The sequence below is a fragment of the Xenopus tropicalis genome, chromosome 9 (genome assembly GCF_000004195.4).
Source record: "Xenopus tropicalis strain Nigerian chromosome 9, UCB_Xtro_10.0, whole genome shotgun sequence".
In the NCBI taxonomy this organism is placed as follows: domain Eukaryota; kingdom Metazoa; phylum Chordata; class Amphibia; order Anura; family Pipidae; genus Xenopus; species Xenopus tropicalis.
The window spans coordinates 31,961,752-31,977,804 of record NC_030685.2 but is presented as its reverse complement, the minus strand read 5'-3'; the positions used below and the strand labels follow the sequence as shown (position 1 = coordinate 31,977,804).

At 41.0% G+C, this 16,053-nt stretch overlaps 2 protein-coding genes across 5 annotated transcripts in view; one reads left to right on the top strand and one right to left on the bottom strand.

Annotated features, from left to right (window-relative positions):
- gprc5b (G protein-coupled receptor, class C, group 5, member B) overlaps positions 1-16,036 on the top strand; it is a 54,934-nt gene extending 38,898 nt beyond the window's left edge. For both annotated transcript variants that reach the window (XM_004917963.3, XM_031893709.1), the window contains exon 4: positions 11,829-16,036. In XM_004917963.3, the coding sequence (XP_004918020.1) occupies positions 11,829-11,882 (54 nt within the window). In that variant the 3' untranslated portion in view covers positions 11,883-16,036. The remainder of the gene's footprint in view (positions 1-11,828) is intronic.
- Positions 1-16,053, bottom strand: part of iqck (IQ motif containing K) — a 74,646-nt gene that overhangs the window by 3,078 nt on the left and 55,515 nt on the right. The window lies entirely within an intron of this gene.

Sequence of the window (16,053 nt, the reverse complement as noted above, 5' to 3'; positions counted from 1 at the left end):
TCAATAGCCATGCCGTCAGGGAGAGCCAGGCTGGGTTGGGATGTCGGCAGGGTCCCTGTCGTAGAAGGTCGGGCCTCAGTGGTAGGCGCCATGGTTGGTCTACTGACATTCGTCGTAGGTCCGAGAACCATGCTCGGCGTGGCCAGAAAGGTGTTACCACTATTGCTGTTGTTTGATACAGCTGTAGTCTCCTCAACACCGGGTGTATCATGGGAATTGGGGGGAAAATGTATACCAGTTCGAATTCCCACGGTGTTGTCATCGCATCTATTGCCATGGCCTGATAGTCCCGGTATCTGGAGCAATACTGTGGCACTTGGTAATTGAACCTTGTTGCCATGAGGTCTACTTGTGGTGTGCCCCATCTGGCTGTGATTTGATGGAATACTTCTTTGTTTAGGGACCATTCCCCTGGGTCTAGGGTATTTCGGCTTAGAAAGTCTGCCTCGTTGTTGAGTTGTCCCGGTATGTAGACTGCTGCGAGGCGACAGTTGTTGGACTCTGCCCAAGAGAGTATCTTTTTGGCTTCCATCCAAGCTTTTTTGCTGTGAGTGCCGCCTTGGTGATTGATGTATGCTACGGCCGTAGCATTGTCCGATTTGATCTTTACCGGTTGGCCTCTTAGTAGTACTTCCCAATGCCTTAGTGCAAGAGTTATAGCTCTGAGTTCCAGGACGTTTATGTGCAATTTGGTTTCCGGAAGGGACCAGCGTCCCTGTACTGTTTTGTGTGAGTAAACGCCTCCCCATCCGGAGAGGCTGGCGTCTGTGGTGACTATGTGCCAGGAGTGGATGGAGCATAGCTTTCCTTTGTGAAGGTTCTGTTCCACCGTAGGGATTGTATTATTTCTGGAGAAATGGTGATGTAGGATTCGAGGTTGTGATGTGCTCGATGCCACTTTTTGATGAATTCTAGTTGTAGAGTTCTCATGTGGAATTGGGCAAAGGGTACGGACTCTATGGACAATGTCATCAGGCCTAGAAGTCTCATGCATCCTCTGACTTTCAGCTGAGGCCGTTCTATGGCCTGCTTTGCTGCCGTCATGAGTTTGACTTGTTTCTCCTTTGTTAGGAATACCCTGTGCTGTGTAGAGTCGAAACGCACTCCCAGGAAGATAATGGACTGGGATGGTTGTAAGGAGCTTTTGGTGGGGTGTAGCCTCCACCCGTGTTGTTCCAGGACTTGTACGCATCTTTTTGTGTCTGAAATGGATGCTGGTAGAGACGGTGCCCTGACCAAAATATCGTCCAGATAGGGGATTAAGCAGAGGTCTTGTTGTCGCATGTATGCCACCAGTGCCGCCATCACTTTTGTGAATACTCGGGGCGCTGTTGCGAGCCCGAACGGTAATGCCCGGAACTGGTAATGCTGCTGTTCGATCGCGAATCTTAGGTACTGTTGGTAGTCCACGTGTATGAGGATGTGGAGGTACGCGTCCTTCAAGTCGATTGATGTAAAGAAGTCCCCTTTCTCTACGTTGGATATGACTGATCTTAGAGACTCCATCTTGAAGGACTGTGTTTGTAGATAGGAATTTAGCCGTCTGAGGTCCAATACCGGGCGCAGGGATCCGTCCTTCTTGGGTATCAGGAAAAGATTTGAATAGAACCCTTTGTGTCGTTGAGTCTGTGGTACTGGGGTGATAGTGTTGGACTGCAGTAGCTCCCTTACTGCCTTGTGTAATGCTTCCCTTGTTGATGATGATGTTCTTGAGGGGAGGAAGCGTGTTGGGGGGGTATTTTGGAATTGTAGGCTGTAGCCTTCTACTATGATGTTGTGGACCCATGCATCTGAAGTATGCTGGAGCCAGATCTCCCGGAATTTTAGTAGGCGCCCCCCGACCGCCTCCTCTATACCGGGAGGGGTTTTGGCTTCATTGTTCCTGTTTGTCTTGACTGCCCTTGGTGGGGCATCTCTGATAGTTCCAAGTCGGTTTCTTTTGGGGACAAAAATTCTTAGAGTTAGAATTGTATGGTTGTCTGTTATGTTGTGGAGAGCGTCTTCCGAATGTTGCGGAGCGGAATGGTCGCCTTGTCTGTGTATTTGGAGCTCTGGGCTTTTTGTCCTGTGGTAAGAAGTTACTCTTTCCCCCTGTGATCTTGTTGATTAAGGGGTCTAGTTCTGGACCAAAGAGCGAGGTCCCCGAGAACGGGAGTGCCAACAAATTCTTTTTGGAGGCTTGGTCTGCGCTCCATGTCTTCAACCAGAGGGTGCGTCTGGCGCCCACCGCGAGGGCAGATGCTTTGGCCGTCAGCTAAAATCATGTCCATGGAGGCATCGCATAAAAAATGTACTGCATTGAGGGCTTTTGAGATTAGGTCGGATGTCGGTTCTCCTTGTGGTAAGCTGGCTAATGCTTCTTCCAGCCATAATACCGTGGTCCTGGCCACACATGCCGACGCTATGGCCGGTTTAAAAGTAGTTGTGACGGTGGAGAAAATGGTCTTTAGCAGATTTTCCGCTTTGCGATCCATGGGGTCTTTAAATGATGTGCCGTCCTCCAGTGGAATGGTGGTGCGCTTTGCTAATCTCGCTACCGGTGCGTCTACCTTGGGGACTGATTCCCACTGGTCTTTGTGAGATTGTTCGAATGGGTATAACGCCTCCATTCGCTTGTCTTTAATGAGTCTTCTGTCTGGGGTCTTCCATTCCTTTTTAATGATTTCTTGTACGGTCTCGTGTACAGGAAAGTTCTTTTGTTTCTTTAGTGGGGACCCAAATAGCTTATCTAGGGTCTTGGTTTCTTTGTGTTCCTCTTGGATATCCAAAGTCAGGAACATATCTGATAGTAACCCCTGTACCGCCTCAGCTTGCGACTTCTGTGCTGAGCCTGAAGTCTGTGGAGGTGTATCCGAGTCCTCCCAGTCACTGGAGTCCTCTTGCAGTACTCCTTCCTCCTCTGAGGGGGGATCCTCCTCTGTTTGTATATCAGTTAAGTGTGTAGCTTTTGATGTGGACGGTGCTTGATGCACCTGCAGGGTTGCCAGCTTTTCTATAGATGCTGACATGGTTAGGAGGGATGCCTGAAAGGGTTGGAACCATTCTGGTATTTGTGGTATTACAGGTTCCTTAAGCTGTTCCATTTCAGTTTTGCCCTTTTTGGCCTTCTGTACTGGTTGTCTGGCCCTGGGTCTTTTGTGGTTTATGCTGGGTGTAGGGGAGGCTAAACGTGCAGGTTCCCCTGCTTGACCCTTTGAGGATGTGTGTGGGTCTGATGCCATGCTAGGCTCTTAGGAAGGGGTAGGGCAGAAGACACTGTTCCCCTGTCTGTCTGGGGTGGTGCTTTTGGCAGCGCTTCCCTGTCTCTCCCCCTGGGCAGGCCTGTGTAATCAGTCGTGCACTTGTTACTGTGCCTGTGCCTGTTACTCCCTACCAGTTATTGCCGCTGTAGCGCTTCCTGGTAGCGCCGAAACCGGAAGTCGGTGATGGGGCGAACCCCCGGAGGAAGCGGTAGGGAGGCGGAAGGTGTGTTCCCTTCCGGTGTCTACCGAAGTGTGGCGGCGTGTCCCCTAGGCAGTGGCGCGGTGCGCCGACGTGACAGGTGGGCCCGTCGCTCCCAGAGGCAGCCTAAGATCTGCCTGTGTGTAGGAGTGCCAGGTAGCGCTGCAGCATACCGGTGCACGGCTCCCCTGCAGTGGTCTGCTTTTTTTACCCAGCAGCGCTGAAGCATGCCTTGTGAATGGGGGGTGTTCTGTCCCCGTACCTGTAGAGCAGCGCTGGAGCATGCCCTTGCGACAGGTGTGGGGTGCTCCCCCAGACAATGAGGCAGCGCTGAAGCATGCCCTTGTGATATGTACTGGGGGAGTGCTTGCCCCAGGTAATGAGGCAGCGCTGTAGCATGCCAGAAATTTGAGGGCTGTCCATGTTCCCAACCATGAGGTAGCGCTGGGGCATACCGTGGTAAAGAAAAACACAATGATTAAACATAAATAAAGATAAACATAAAAATAAAAATAAAATAAATAAAATAAAAATACATGAGTCAAGGGAGCTCCCCGAGTCCTACCTCCTTAGAGCAGGATGGAAAAAAACTGAAAAGGGAGGGGTCAATACCAGGAAGGGGAGTCACAGCAGACTCCTCCTAAGTTTTTTGATATCCATCCTGCCTCCTAGACGGAAGATGGTATTAACCCAAGGCTGCCTAGGGACGTACGGAGAAAATATGATACAATAAAATCCAAAGTCCCGTTCAAGGGAATATATATAACAATAATAGTAAATATATATATCAATAAATTAATGCAACTTCTGTGTAAAACAATATCGGCAAATCGTACCCAGTAAGATGGTAAGGCCCAGGTGTACAAACCCTGAGCCTCTCGCTGAAAAGTCACAAACACAGAGGCATATGAAAAGAAATCAAATGAACTCTAAACACTCCGGACACAGGGATGTGTGCTTAAAAGCAGGTCTTTATTATTCCATTTAAAATCAGAATGCCTAATGCGTTTCGTGTGCACTTAATCATAGGCAACAACACTTAATCACAGAAAGGTTTAAATAGCTGATCACAGTGATTGACACATCACGTCAATAAGAAACCACAATCGCCCTCCATATTAAAACATTAATGGAAAAAGACCATAAACAACCTAACAGCATTACATATAGGATAAGCAAAACTCCTTTCATAATTCAAAACGTTTATACATGGTATACGTATGAATTAATAAATCAACATACATAAAAGTAAATAACCATTCAGGAATAAATGATAAATACATAAATAAATAAATAGAGAGGATCTATGAATTTAGGTATAACACCTAATCAAATATAGAATTTAATCCACTAGGATAGCGTGTGTTGAGGATAAATATCCACTTAACTTCAGAGCGCAGTAATCTCTCATACATATCTGAACCTCTTTCATCTGAAAAGATCCTATCTATTACCTGAATCTGTAAAAATGAAACATCTGATCTGCAACAATGTGAAAAGTGTCTAGCCACAGGACTACTGCTATTATCTGCAACAATGTGTCTGATGTGCTCTCACAGTCTACTTTTCAAAGAGCGAGTTGTACAGCCAACATATTGGATTCCACATTTAGAACAAGTTAAAAGATAAATAACATATTTTGTGTTGGCATAAAAATACATATCATAAGACTTTTGGGTCACTGTGCTCTGAAAAGTAGTAGACTGTTTTATATGGACACAGGTAACACACCTCCGAGCCCCACAACAATATGTACCAAGTAGTCTTCAATGGTTGTGATCTCCATAAAGTTGGGGAAAGCACATTGCCCAATGAAGGGGCTTTTCATGCTACAAATCTACAACCTTTTTGTAAGACCAAAGCCAAATCCGGATCATTAAAGAGGACTGGAATGAGATTATTTAGTATATCCCTAATTTTATAAAATTGGTTGCTAAAAGCAGTTGTAAAGGTAGGTAAGTAATTATTATCCCTAATCCTAGCCCCACTAGAGTTTTTGTCAAGAAACAAACTCGACCTATCTGTCCGTAAGGCCTTAACAAATGCCGTAGTTAATGACTTCATATTGTAACCACGGTTTAAGAACCTATCACGCAATAGAATAGCTTGTTCCAAGAAGGCCGACTCCGTACTACAATTTCTCTGCAAGCGGTAAAACTGTCCTAACGGAATGCCCCTAAATAGATGACCTGGATGACAAGAGTCAGCCCTCAACAAAGAATTGCCTGCACAGGCTTTCCTAAAAATCATCGTTCCAAAAGAAGAACCTAAGGCATCAAGCTTCAAGTCTAAAAATGAAATCGAAAGTTCACTTACGAAACACGAGAAATCATTATCTGTCCCTTGCCAAAAAGAATAAAAGGTCATCCACATACGTTTGTAAAAAACAATATTGTGCAAATAGGCCGAGGTACCCCCATAGATATGGGACACCTCCCACCAACCCATGTATAGGTTGGCGTAGGTGGGTGCAAACTTGGCACCCATTGATGTCCCACACTTCTGGACGTAAAACTCCCCATCAAACAAAAAGAAATTATGTGATAACAAGTATTTAATTGAATCCAAAAGAAAACTTTTAGTAAGCTCATCATAAGCACTGTATTTATCCAAATGGTACGAAATCGCTTGTAATCCTTTCTCATGAGGAATGCAAGAATATAGAGAGGTTACATCAATTGTACCCCAAGAAAAAGTATCCCGCCACCTGAAATCACCCAATAACTGTAAAACATGTTTAGTATCCAAAACAAAAGAAATCAATCGACGTACTAAGGGCTGTAAAATAAGATCAATATATTCAGATAGCTTTTCAGTAAGAGAGGCAATACCAGATACTATGGGCCTCCCTATCGGTGGACAGGTTTATGAACTTTTGGCAAATGATGAAAGAGAGGTACTCTGGGGGACATAGGTATTAAATAGTCCCTAATCTTTTCAGTTAGCAGTCCACTCATATAAGCGTCATTAATATGCCTGCCCACAGCAATTTGCATTGGCATGGGAAATTCTCATAAACTCAATAACAAAATTGCTGACTTGGTGGAATTTCTTTTACCATATAAAATATGATGTTCATTGAATGAGCATCAGACCTCATTTTATTTAGCCAAACAAATTGCCACTTCTCTCACCCAGATAAAACTGCTCCGTTCCCTGAAAGTCATTTTTACTTACACCATTTATTCACACTTCTGACTCTGAGAGGTGCTGATCAAGATCAGGTGCTAATGAACCCAGTTTCTCTCTCACACACACAGACACACACACACACACACACACACACACACAAAAGCAGTGTCATCAGCAGAAGAATATTTTTTTCTTTTTAACATTGAATTCTTCAACTTTTGAGTGATAAAACATCACAAGGATACTTTTAAGGCTGCTATCTTTGCAAGATTATGGCTAATAGTAAAGGTGCTTCTATATAAATCAGTATAATTCAGAATTCACATACAGAACTTGTGATGTGTTTGTAGAACTAAAGATGTTGCTGGATGAATTCATGAACACTTACAATATATCTTGGTAGAAAAGGGCAATTTGTCAATATTTGAAATTGAATTTGCTATGGGGCTCAGTAACATCTAGTTATGCTACTGTTCAAGTGAATGACAAGATTAATCACTAAAGGGAGAGGTCAGGAATAGAAGGCTTGGGGTGGTCCGATACATCCATGTTATTACCCAGCCAATTAATCTCACCCTTAGAGGGTGCTGCCGTATTCTAACACAGGGGTCCCCAACCTTTCTTACTCATGAGCCACAGTCAGATGTAAAAAGACTTGGAGAGCAACACAAGCATCATAAAGTTCATGGAGGTGACAAATAAGGGCTAGGGCTATTAGGGGCCTCTATGCACACTATCAGCTTACAGGGGCTTTATTTGGTAATAAATCATTCAACAAAAACTTGCCACCAAGTCAGCAATTCAAAAATAACTATTACTATAACTAGTTTGGGGGCACTGAGAGCAACATCCAAGGGGTTGGTGAGTAACATGTTGCTCCTGAGCCACTAGTTGGGGATCACTGTTCTAACACATAAGCCATTCAAGACCAATGGCTGGGCATTGCAAGGCCACAGATCAAGACAGAAGTTACTGGCAACTTGGTGCCCAACACCCCATCAGTCAACACTGGGAGACTGATGGACAATTACCAAGAAGTGTTAAATCCTGTGCAGCCAGGGCAGTTCCAGGAGTTGTGACTGCTGATGGGGAGCTTTCTAAAGAATCATCCAGAAAACTATTGGATAATTAGGTGCTGCCTATAAAAAGAAAATGAGCCAACCTCTTTATAATGCAAGGAAATGACTGTATAAAAACTATTCATAGTTCTGTTGTAGTCCCTGTCCCGGGAATTATCTGGAACTGAGACAAAGAGTAAATTACTACACCATTGCCAGATTCTCTCTTGGGATTTTCTCAACCTCATTTACAGGTCAAAAACTGTATAGGATACACTTGCAAGGTAGTATTTAACCTTGATGAGCAGAATTCTCCTATTTCTTATTGAGAAACATTAACAATGGCTGACTGTAGATATTTTAGGGCTTCTTGTCCAAGAATCATAGTTTTAGTGGATTGTCCCATCCAGTATTAAAATGTGGTCACCTCCTTGAACATTAGGCAGGTATTTTGATTGCTATTATTAATCGAGTCCCTTAGCCACCGTTTAAAGATGACTTTTCCAGTGTGCCCAGTGAGAACCCAAGAAGCTACAAGAGGGTGCACCATCAGACCTTAGAGTTTAAACAAAAGCGGGGCAATAAAATGAATGCTGTAACGTGAGTATGAATAAGAACATGTGGACCAGAAGCCTTACAGTTGCCACAAAATCATATATTATACACAGTGTTATGGTTTGAACAGATACAGTCAGAATCTCTTTGCAACCGTTAGCTGGATGTGACTATTGAAACTTAAATGAAATACCACAATGATCTCATTTGCCCATCACAAAACTAATGGGTGCACAGCTACAGTCTGAGATGTTAAAGCATGACAGGGGCTTATAATATGATGTATGTGATCTTATGTCTGGTCTGCCAGTGATTATATTTAAAGTAATGAGACATAATAGGCAGATGTATATTTCCACTTTGCCTCAGTGGTTTTTCCGAGGACGCACATTCACCTTGAATTCTAAAGGGATGCTTGGCTTGCAAATAAAATAAGCAGACTCTTACCGCAAGACTAAACAATGTATAAAGAATGGTAATTAACTTCTGTTAATGGGCTCCAAGTCAAATTAACTTCTTTTTCCTGTAACACATTGTCTATGGAAACTGAGCAAAACAAACACTACTTTAATAGGATGCAGCATCTACATTTGGACCGATGCTACAAACAATTTACGCCTAAAGTATTGGATAATAACTTTATGCAAATTAAAGTGTGTTTTATTGTTATATATTACTTGGTTTACTGAGATGATTAATCAAAACTTACAAACTAGGGTTTATTCCATAAACCAAGGGGCAATTAACCTGTCAGTATGTTTTTGGAGTGTGGGAGGAAGCCGGAGAAACCTATGCAGACATAAGGGGAAGTATACAAACTCCATACAGACCATGCAAAAAACCTCAATTCCACAAAGCAGCAACACTAATATTCATACACAATATTGTGCTCTATGCAACTGCAATGCAGCAAAAAAAGCAAGTTACAAAGAAAGTCTGTTGAGCTAAACCTGGCCCATTCTAGGATGTCTGTTGTACAGCAATGACAATGATGTCAGCCAGTGCCCACATACGTATGTGTATCAGGCCCAGGTTGCAGGTAAGGTGCAGAAAGCATTTGTCTTTGCCTCCATGAGGGAAAAGATTGATACAAGTATATGAACTGTTAAAGCAGTAGTTCACCTTTCTTTTATTCTAATGTAGACATTGATATTCTAGACAGTTTGCAATTGATCTGTATTTTTAATGGTTTTTCGTTTTTTCTTTTTTGTTCAGCGACCCTCCTATCAGCTATCTGGTTACTAGGGTCTTATTCAACCTAGCAACCAGGCAGCTGTTTGAATGAGAGACAGCAATGTGAATAGGAGAGGACTACATAGAAAGATAAGTAATAAAAAGTAACAATAGCAATACAGCTGTAGCCTTGCAGAGCAATAGTTTGTTGGTTGCCGGGGTCAGTGACCACTATTTGAAAGATGGAAAGATTTAGAAGAGGAAGGCAAATAATCAAAAAAACTATAAAATCCAAAGTTGCCATGAATAGACCATACTATAACCAGATAGTTGCTAAAATGCCAAACTAGAAAGCTGCTAAACAAAAAGCTAAATACTTAAAAAAACATACAAAATAAAAAAACAATGAAGACTGTCTTAGAATATCAACAATGTCTACATCATACTAAAAGTTAATTCAAAGGGGAACTATGCTTTTAATAACTGTTAGAACACCACCGCCTTTTCTGTTTGTCATGTACAAAGCAGTAATTTCTCGCTGGCATTGTTTCATAGTTGCCCACTGTCAGTGCTAAGCATACTGAATCTCTGCTGGCCCAAGTGAGCTTCATGGAGTTGAATGAGTAGCTCTGAAACAAGCTGAATGAGAGGCTGCCATGTTACACAAAGGCAAAAATACAGAGCACGTATGTGTCTGTACCCCACGTCTATTCAGAACTCAGCAATGTCACTGTCAGCTGCTGCCTCTAAAGGAATTGAACATGAGCCTATCAACTGCATGTACTTTAGTTGGAGCTGGAGTGCAACCAGTTTCCCTTTTAAGGATGAAGACACACAGAGCTACTTAGTAGCAGCTACTTGTCACGGCAACTTAACGCCAGAAAATACCCTGCCATAGACAATACTGAGAATTGCCTCTGCTAAAATACACATAGAGACAGTTATCAGTAAATGATCAGCGTTGTCTATTTTAGTAGCCACGATAAGTAGCTGCTACTAGTAGCTCTGTGTGTCTTCACCTAAAGTTAACTTTTAGTATGTTATAGAATTGTCTGTTCTTAGCATCTGTTTAACTGGTCTTCATTTTTTAAAATCTTTTATAGATTTTTAATTATTTGCTTTTCTATTCTGACACACTGACCCCAGCACTCAAAAAACTATTGCTCCTTGACACTAGAATTTTATTGTTATTGTTACTTATGATTACTCATCTTTGTATTTAGACCTACCACTAATTATATTCCGGTTTCTCATGTAAACCACTGCCTGTTTGCTAGAGTAATTTGGACCCTAGTGGTTTCGGAATAACATACTAAAGGTTAATTTAAAGCTGAACAACCCCTTTAAGTTGAACAACAAGGATACATGATAAAATATTCGATCAGAACTAAACTATTTTCTACTCAGTATGTCCATCAAGATGATACTAAGCCTTTTATCATTTCTTTAAGTATAAACAATCAACAACTACTTGTACTCTGCTCTCCCCTGGCCTGAAAGCTTTACCCTACTCCACACACAGCAGCTGTTTAGGCATGTAACACTAGTACGGCTGCATGAAATATTTTCCTAGCAAGACCTCCAAGGCTTTAATGACTACATTGGTCACTATAAATAGATATAGGTCATGGGGTTTTACAGTCAAGTGAATCATCAGATGACAGATTTTTTCTCTGTGTGATAGATCAGTTCTCTGTCCATTTCTAACTCTTACTTGGGAATACCATATTCCAACAAGAAGACATTTTTACACTTATACATAGGAAAAAAGTTTCTCTAATGAATTCCCGTTTAAGTGTGTTTTTACATATTTACAAGGCGAGGTTTCCAATTGATAGAATCTTCACACTCAACACTTTATTATAGAGAACTCTTAAGACTACAGAGAATGGCCTTACCACCTGTGACTCCACATACAAGCAGAACAGTATACTATTACTGTTTATAAGTAGTACTTATTTACCGCTTATATTTAACATACAGCATGTGGACAGTAAATCATGAAGCTACAGTTAATTGAATGCTCAGAATATCACTTATTTATATGATTACCTGCTTACACATACATGGGAGCTGCCAAATTGCCATGACTGAGAAACCTTCCACAGCAATATAACATGTTAAAATGAAAAGTATGTGTTATCATATATATATTGTTCTTATATGATTGTGCATATAAAAACCAATGTCCTCATAGTTCGACCTCTTGTATGGCGTCAGTGTTTGTATCTAATTGGTATTCTTGATGTATACAAGCTTCTGCTTTACCTTTCCTTCTCTTTTAATGTACACTGGCAAGTTGCTTAGCATTACGTTCTCTCCATTTTTGGATGGAGGGCCCCTTTGAGTAAAACACGTTTAATTAAGCATGTACTGAATGACCTTATTTGAAATGTTGAATGGATTTACCTATCAGCAGGTTTGTTAAACCATTAATTAGGTTGTGTTGCTTCCTGTTATGATCCACAGGATATCTTACAGTTCATCCTGAACCAGAAGGAAGGAGTTAAAAGTCAGGTCTGAAGCCGAGTGTTATCATTGGATGTTACAGAGCTGGGACGCAGTGCTTACTACTCACGCTGGCAGCAATGGTGGAATACATGAAGATCATATTAAGAAGCAGAAAGGAGAAACGCTCTTTCTATCAGATTTTATTGCAATTCCACATTGGGTTGTGTCGCTACAGCTGTAAATGATGGAGCATGTTCCTACTAATGTGTCTTGTTAAGCACAAACATGTAACATTTGATTTCAAGAAGTCATTGTACACAAAGGACATTTTGTAAAGCCTTTCGTAAGCAAATGCCCAGATTTCACCTCAGCTGTCTAAAATGTCACCATATGTTTAACAAGGATACACAGAGAAAAGCACAATGATTTTTTTTCTTAATTCCAAATTACAGAAACAGTACAGGGAAAGAAAAGATAAAAACACTGAACAGAAAAATATTTTTTCTTTAAGCGCTAATATGGCCTTGGTTTTGCACTGAGGAGAACAATTTTTTTTGCCAAGGGATGGGTGTGGGTATATTGGGCACACTCTCTAATTGCACACGTTTGTGTAGATTTTTTCATATATACATTATTATATTATAATCTACACTATGGCCATTTCACCATGCACTATAGCATACGTTATTTCATGCTGTTTATAATTTCAAGGGACAGGCACACATACTTGCTATGAGCATTACTCTGACAGGGCTTTTGAGTTAGTTTCTGCCTACAATGTTATCAGCACATACATGGCCCAGGCTGTCAGGGAAGCACCCAAAGCAACAGTTGGTGGCACCAACAGGAAAACAATGTCATGATACGTCTGACGCTGCTTTGATGTTGCTGCCTATTAGTACTGCTATTTACAATAACTTGGTTACACTTTCACACTGGAGTACATACCAACGCTGATACACAGCATCATGGATGCAGGAGGAGCTTTGTGTTAGTCCTCATTTTGCTATTGTTTTGACAGGGTGTGCTTGTCCCCGTTTGTTACTATTGCTACTGGCATACATCACATCAGTGTTAGGGCTAATAGCATTCCTGACAGGCACTAACATGGGTGTGCTGTAGATTATATAGCATAATATACCCCTAATACTTCTAAGAACCTTATAAATGACAGTAGGGGGCTACATTATCTATGTTATCATTAACACATTGTGCATTCTTGATAAGGTAGAGTTTTCACTCTTAATTGCAAACTCAACATGGAGGCCTGGACAGAGAATAGGTAATTTTTAGTACCAAGAGGGTTGAGGTCTAAAAGGACAGTGTCAGTTGCATAGGAAACCAATATGACATCAATTAGTGGAGTTGTGATACAATAGGGCAAAGTTGGGCTTTGGCTGGATTTGAGATTTTATGGATACTAAACTTCATTTTTACATCATCTTTGTATTTATCTCATTAAAATACAAAGAGCTGAATATTCCATTATATCCCTGTTGCAGGGTTTTCAGTGGCTACTAAAAAGGTGGTCAGTGGACTGACTTGGTTTCTCCATTTTTCTGAATTTGAATGAATGAAACCTCTATATACCTAATTGGAATTTTGACTGGAAGTAGGACAAATATTTGGAACTGCCATGCTTTCTAAAATACCCCAAACTCCAATTCACTTTCCTATTATACCCCCAAGTATAGTGCCTAAGGTTATTCCTTATTGTATAGTCTCTTTTATCTAAATGTATCTTACACATGACTAAGCAATAAGCATAGGCATGAGAAATAATCATTCAGCTACATAGAAAAAGTTAAACAGCAGTGCTTTAGAGTAAAGTAAACAGAGTTCTAAGTGCGGCTGACATCTAATCAGTAACCATGCCACCGGAAATCCTGCGCCACAATAAGAAACTCATGCAAATGAGCATCATACTGGCATTGCACCAAAGCACAGAAGTTCTGCTTCATTGGCAAATCTGTAATTAGGGCCAGTTTTAAAATGTTGGCATGTTAAAAGCATACAAACATCCAGTTGTCAATGGCAAATGCAGACTCAGTGATCCATTAAAGATGCACATTAGTGTCTATAAAATTGATGATTTTCATTAGTAGCTTGTAAAGATCTCCTATACATTACCTTTTGGTACTTCTATTAGACAAGCACAAAGGAAAAGAAAAGAACATTCGTTATTTGCATTTATATCTATGAGCAGGAGATGCCATGATCCTTGGTTTTGATAAGATAACATTCTTTTATACAAAAAAATCAGATCTGTGCTACAGATGGTGCTTTCATAATATGGTAGTTCACACATACACCCCCATGTAACATTCAAGGGCAGATTTATTAAAGTGTGAAATTAGAGCTCACCACAAAAACCCACTTTCTATTCTGTATTTATCAAAACGTGGCCATACACAGGCCGATAAAAACTGCTGATGGACCATCTTGGCAACTTATCGGCCCATGTATAAGTTTTGGCCTGATGTCAGTTGGGTGAGTTTCTTTGTAGCGTTTCTCTGTAGTGATCTCTAATTTGTCCCATAATGTTCTTCTTTTTGTCTTGCTTTGGAATTGGCATTTAATTTATAGCAAGGTGTGGTGCTGTCACTGCTCACAGCACATTGGAAGCTTTCTTTGGAATGCTGGATCATGATAATGCCAATCTATTATAATTATAATGTTAACAAAAGGAATGACCAAATCCCAGCAATTTCTACTTACAGAATACCGATTTTATAAAAGCTGAATACAAACTTTTGAAAGGGGTCATTTAGTTAGTCCCTGGACAGAAGTGCAAGAGCAATAAGGGGCATAACAGCATGTCTCTTTGTGCTCACTTCCAAAGCAATTCTATCCAGGGTCTGGGTGTGCACTGCACCTTGTGCTAGTGCATCCTTTCTAGTGCACCCAAATGATGCACAAGTTGGGGGGGGGGGGCTATGTACCTCCACTTCTTCCTCATGAATACAGCACTGAAGGTATTCATGGAATGAATGTAGGTCTTTGCACTTTTTTCTGCAACAAATCTGCCTCCAGAAGGGCAGAGACCAAAGCACAAAAACTGAACAAATGGCTCCTGCACTTTGCACCCTGCCCTGCAGGTAGTAAATAACCCCTAGCACGTTACCCATAGTCACTAGAGCATTGAACATGATTTTCTTGGATTCCGTTAAAGCCGAATATGCAGATTAAAGTTCTGATTCAGTTTGGAATTCAACCACATTTTTAAGGAGGAATATTTAGCTGAACAACTGTAATTAATTGCACCTAAAAATGTGATAACAACACTTAAGGTTCATAGCACAAGGAACTTTTTCTTCAGCTGTGATTTTGAGCTGGCAGAGATACACACAAATCCTGTCCCATAGCCTGTCATTTGTTTTAATGGAAACCAGCTGTCACCAGCGGTGACAGGCAGATTTGGCTCAAAAGCTCTCAAATGTATCCTTTATGGCCAAAATCCACCTGTCACTGTCGGTGACAAGCGATTTCTATTAAAGCTAATGTAGGCTTCTATGCCAGGTTCAAGCCCTTCTCAGTGGGCTAAAAAGGTCTGGCAGAGAATAAGGCCTGTATGCCATACCATTAAGCTGTATGAAAGCCATGTTTAAGGTTTCTTTTGCCAATTCTTTAAAACACCTATTATAGTAAGTCTTTTCACATGTCTGTCTATGAGCCCTTAAAGGTTTTTAATATCCCAATTACTACAACTAAAGAAGAAAAAGTACAATTTCAAATACCAAGCCTAGGTTCTATTATGTTGTTTGTCATCATACATATGGGGACATTTCGAAAGAATTTTGCATGAGATAAGGGTGTAACTATTTCTTGGGTCCTGCAATAAGTATTACACATATAAGCCCCATGTATATCCCTCATCTACTTGGATGGGGTATTCCAAAACCAGCCAAATACCTAAGGCAAGTAGTTTAGGTAACATTTCTTAAACCTACTACGAAAGGCAAGTTAGTTATTCTATACCTTTAGATTTGAACCTGTATGGTATCTCAGATAAATCTGTCAATAAGCATGTGCATGGCCTTTGTTCTTGCACTGTACTGTGGGGAGTTTTAAGAACCAACACACACATCAGAAGTTCCCAACTGCTCTGACTGCTTGGGATTGTAATTAGTTGGTACATTTCTACTGAAAAATGCATCATGGTTTTTTTTTATAAACACAGTGTAAAGGTGATTCTGTGATAATACTAATAAAGATTTTATATATGCTTTTTGAGTCAAATTTA